Raw genomic sequence first — 5608 nt, forward strand, 5'->3', positions numbered from 1 at the left:
TCTAGGGTTCTGAATCTGTCTGTATTGTGGGCTTCGTATGTTCATCGGCTCGTGGTCAACAGAGATTCCAAGTTAACGAAATTCATCGAGGTTAGTGTTTCCAGATTAACTTTGAAATTGATGCTTTGTTTGGTGATTTGAGAAAATGTAGGCAAACGGCGCAAATCATTGTGTACTATTTTTCCTACAATGTTCGCATATTGGGATTTCCAAGTGTTTTCATATTACAAGCTGCTCTCCTTTCCTCATAATTTTTTTTATCAAATCACAGTAAAAGAGGAGGAGATTTTAGTTCTTTATCATGCAATGATGTAATGATGCTTTAGAAGATACAAACAAATAAACAAATAAAATATTTATAAATTTACTATTTCTTGGGTACTCTAATGATGTAATCAGCAATTGCTGTCTGTGAGTTAGCTGAGAATGGGATTAATACTCCTTTTCCAACGACCGCAGCTTGCTCAGACTTTAATTAAAACGTTCTTGGCGGCTTCTTCCCACAAAACAAAACTAATCGAGGCATCACAGGTTCGATTCATTAATCTCTTGCAATAATGGTTAATTTATCTGTTGATAGTGATGGAGAGAGTCTAGATAAATAATGTGTAGTATTTCATTTGCAGGCGAAAGCAGAAGTGGTTTTCAATCTGCAAGAAGCTAATTCTACTCTGAATCTGCAAGTAGGGTTTCAATGTGATGACAAAAGAAGGAACAATTTTGTCACAGGAAATTTCAATGTGAAACAGGATGTTCAAGGACTTGTCACCTGGGTGCTTGCTGAAGGATTCATGCCACCTTGGGTTTTTATCAAGGTTCACAAATTTATAATCCCTGTTATTCCTGCTGTTTTTTTTTTCCCTTGTATGTTTACATTTATTTGAATGCCACAGTCACCGTGTTTGTGCATACATATATATGGCAGTACATGAAATCATACGTTGATAGTGGCCTCTACTGGTTTCTATTATAATCATACTCATCATCTTCATTTGGGCCGTTCTAATTTTTGGATTTTCTGGGTCACTCCTTGGTGGTATTTTATTGAACAATTTGGCATCCATGGTAAGCAGAACAAGCCTCTGATACCAAACGTTGTTATGCTTTATGTCCCTGGCTTGGACGCAGCTTTGTACTTATCACAGTCTAAGATACTTTCTGGCTTTAAAGAATGCTGTGGGAATCCAAGGGCGCTTTTAGCTCTTAGGTTAGTAACGTTTTCCTCTATTTTGATGCCCTTTTGGGGACTTTGTTTGCTGTTCTTAAGTATTGTACAACATTATGTTTCTTGGGTTTTTGTACCATGCTAGGTGCGTATCGGATGAAATGCAGACAATAGATGCACTCCTTACGTGCTGTTTCATTGCCGCGCAAAATTTCGTCGCTACTTCAGCACACAATTTTGAATCTCTGTATTTTCAAGGTCTGTTAATACATTGTATTTTATGATATTGTGCCCTACTTTTAACACTTGAATCTTCCTAATTAGGTGCATTTCTGTTAACATTTCCATTGACAAAATTTTTTCCTTAAAATGCATAATGTGTCTTTAATATAAAAAAAAAAATTAAGATCAGTGTTTACAAAAGATCAAGTGCAGAGTGTGTAATACGTCAATAAGATGCTTCATTTTGTGAAATTCCTGAATGCCAATATATTCCTTTTATGTTATTCTGCCATATATATATAATAGGATGCAAGAAGGAGAGTGCAGTAGGAATAATAGAAAAAGGCGGAGGAATATAATGATTACTCGTGGACACACCATTCGACAGAATGTTATCCCTGAAACTTGTACAACGCCTGCACCACAACCTACACATCAACCACATGTAACGTCTTCTTCCACCGATGAAGATAAGCTTGATTTTGGTCATCCTGCTCATACTTGCCAGTATTGTGGAGCTATATTTTGGTTCGCTGAACGAATCAAGTCACGCTCTTCTCGATTTCCAGTGTATACTCTTTGTTGTAGACTGGGTCGTGTGAAGATGCCACCACTCAATGATCCTCCGCAACCCTTAAAAGAACTTCTTAATTACAATGGGGAAGATCTTCAAGATTATTTCGTCAGAACTTGCGCTCATACAACTCTGTCTTTGCCTTTACCTCCATGGGTGGAAAAATTGATGTGGATATCAACAGGGGACAAGGGCCATATATCTTTAAAATAAATGGCCAGAATCATCATCTAATAGGATCGCTTCTGCCAATGACAGGTCAAAGACCGCAATTTGCTCAGCTCTATGTTTATGACACAAATAATGAATCGTCTAACAGAATACAAGCTCTTCAAAACTTTGGTGTAAATCCTCAGCTGGACAGGGATGTTGTCTGCCAGTTAATACAAATGTTTGACAATGTTAATCCCTTGGTGAAGGCTTTTCGAATGGCAAGGGATAGGCTTATAGGTGGAGAAGAGCGTTGTGTCTCATTAGTATTATCAGCAAAACGAAATACAGATGGATTGCAATACAATGCCCCTTCTTTTCCTGAGATGGCAGGTCTGATAGTAGGGGACATTGGAAATACAGATGTGGGAAGAGACATAATTGTTGAGCATCAAACTGGACGACTAAAGCGTATAGATGATTTGCACCCCAAGTTTATGGCAATGCAATATCCCATCTTATTTCCATTTGGTGAGGATGGTTTTATGTTGAACATCCCTTATCAGAACAATGAAGAAATTCCTAAATTGAAGAGGGGACATGTGACGAGACGAGAGTACTATTCTTATATGTTGCATCAAAGAAATTATGGTAATGAACTGCTTCTTAAAGGGGGAAAATTATTTCAGCAGTACATAGTGGATGCTTTTACCTGTATAGAAGATGAACGATTACGATATATTCTGTATAAACATCAACAGGAGCATTACAGGTCTGAGATATATAAGGGAATCCAAGATGCATTTCTCCAGGGTGATACAGCAGCAAACTCAGTTGGCAAGCGTGTAATTTTACCCTCAAGTTTTACTGGAAGCCCTCGATATATGATTCAAAACTACCACGATGCCATGGCAATATGTAGGACTATGGGAAACCCTGACTTATTCATCACTTTTACATGTAATGTTCAATGGGTTGAAATACAAAATGCATTGAATCTCATCCCTGGACAGAAGATTGAAGACAGGCCTGATATAATCTCCCGAGTATTTCATATGAAGCTTGATGAGTTTATGAGTGACATCAAAAAGGGAAGCTATTTTGGAAACGTTGTTGCTGCTATTCACACCGTTGAGTTCCAGAAAAGGGGATTGCCTCATGTCCATGTCATTATCTGGCTACATCCCAATGACAAATACCCTAACCCGAACGACATTGACAGAATTATATGTGCAGAAATTCCAGATCAAGCAACTGAACCTGCTTTGTATAACATTGTCTCAAAATTTATGATGCATGGACCTTGCGGTTTTGCTAACCCAAAAGCGCCCTGCATGAAAAAGGGCAACTGTGTCAAGCATTTTCCTAGGAAAATCTATCCTCACACATCAATTGGTGAAGATGGTTTTGCAATTTATCGAAGACGAGATAATTGTAAGGTCATTCTTAAACTCGGCACTGAGCTTGACAATAGATACGTTGTCCCATATAACAAGGGATTGCTGCTGAAATATGAGGCACATGTTAATGTCGAATGGTGCAATCGTTCAAGATCAATAAAGTATTTGTTTAAATATGTTAACAAAGGACCTGACAGAACACGGGCTGTTTTGCAACAACATCTTCAGGACACTTCTGCTGAAACTTCTGTTTCTTCATCTCAGCAGCCCCAAATTGTGGATGAGATAAAAACCTATCTAGATTGTAGATATTTAACTGCCTATGAATCAGCATGGAGAATTTTTGAGTACCATATTCACTATAAGTTTCCACCTGTTGAGAACTTAACTATACATATGCCATTGATGAACAATATAGTTTTCAGAGGAGATATAGACATTAATGAAGTATTACATCAACCAGGAATCGAGAAGACCATGTTGACAGAATGGATGTTCACAAACTCTAATTTTGACGATGCCCGCCAACTAACTTATGCTCAGTTTCCATCTTTTTGGAGGTGGGATGGAACAAACAAATTCTGGTTTCGGAGAAAAAGAGGCAACTGTATTGGCAGAATTTCTTATGTGCATCCATCTGCAGGAGATATATACTACCTTAGAATGTTATTGTCCCATGTTAAAGGCCGAACAAGCTTCACTGACATTCGAACAATTAATGGAACTGTTTACCAAACATTCAAAGAAGCGTGTAATGCAATGGGTTTAATAGGCAATGATCGAGAATGGCATGATGCTATGCAGGAAGCGACAGAATGGGCAACACCACATGAGCTAAGAAATTTATTTGTAACATTGATAGTATTCTGTGAGGTCATAGATGGTAATAAATTGTTGCAAGTAAATCTAAACAGCATGCAGGAAGATGTAATTTACAGACTTAGAAGCAGACTACAGATGCAAAATCTAACCATATCAGATGAAGAGACTAAAAACCAAGTTTTGGTGGAGTTGGAGAGTCTATTCAAAGGGACCGGATCTTCGTTAGCTGAAAATGGACTGCCAACACCTGCAAATCAAGTTACACAGGAGATTGGAAATAGGATGTTGAGAGAGGAAATATTACACAACACATGTGATCTTCAGAGTCAAAGTTCCAGCATGAAGAATCAGATGAATGATGAACAAAGGAAAGCATACAATGCAGTTTTGGCAGCTGTTTACCAACAATCTGGACGTCTATTTTTTGTTTATGGCCACGGTGGAACAGGGAAAACGTTTCTTTATAATTCAATAATAAGCAGGTTACGATCAGAGGGAAGCATTGTACTTGTTGTTGCATCTTCAGGAATAGCATCTCTACTGTTGCCAGGAGGAAGAACAGCACACTCAAGATTCAAAATTCCAATTGACATTCATGAAGAATCAAGCTGTCACATCAAGAAAGGCACACAATTAGCAGATCTTCTGAATAAAACCAGCCTTATTGTGTGGGATGAGGCACCAATGGCACATAGGTTATGCTTTGAAGCATTAGATAGGTCAATGAAAGATCTGTTTAACTCTGATGATAATCCAACTGATAATCAGCCTTTTGGGGGAAAAGTTGTTTTGTTAGGCGGTGATTTTCGGCAGATTCTTCCTGTGGTTGTTAAGGGTTCAAGACATGATACAATAAAGGCCTGTATAACTTAGTCATACCTCTGGAAACACTGTGAGATATTTGTTCTCAACCAAAACATGAGGTTATCTGCACTTGGTTTAACAGATGATGAAAAATCAGAATTGGCCAAGTTTGCTCAATGGCTTCTACAAATTGGAGACGGTACAGCAGATACAATAAAACTTAATGATGAAGAGGAATACCCTACTTGGGTCAGAATACCAGATAGTTTGTTAATCAGATCTGAAAGAGGCGAAGTTAAAGATATTGTTTCTGAGATCTATGATAATTTGGGTTTGTTCTACAACAATTCAGAATACTTGAAAGAAAGAGCCATTCTAACTGGGACAAATGAGACAGTTGATATAATAAATTCTCATGTTTTAGAAGTCATACCTTCAAAAGAGAAAACATATCTTAGCTTTGACTCCATA

At 37.8% G+C, this 5608-nt stretch overlaps 1 protein-coding gene across 1 annotated transcript; it reads left to right on the plus strand.

Annotated features, from left to right (window-relative positions):
- The first annotated feature begins 1333 nt into the window (after positions 1–1333).
- On the plus strand, positions 1334–5206 carry LOC119992778. The gene is made up of 2 exons (XM_038839570.1): positions 1334–1423; positions 1694–5206. Exon 2 carries the CDS (start codon positions 2114–2116, stop codon positions 5204–5206), a length of 3093 nt encoding a protein of 1030 aa, XP_038695498.1. The 5' UTR covers positions 1334–1423; positions 1694–2113.
- The last annotated feature ends 402 nt before the right edge of the window (positions 5207–5608 follow it).

Source organism: Tripterygium wilfordii, chromosome 23, assembly GCF_013401445.1.
Source record: "Tripterygium wilfordii isolate XIE 37 chromosome 23, ASM1340144v1, whole genome shotgun sequence".
NCBI lineage: Eukaryota > Viridiplantae > Streptophyta > Magnoliopsida > Celastrales > Celastraceae > Tripterygium > Tripterygium wilfordii.

Coding starts and splice junctions, on each gene's coding strand:
- LOC119992778 (XM_038839570.1), top strand. CDS start 2,114: ATGGGTGGAAAAATTGATGTGGATATCAACAGGGGACAAGGGCCATAT.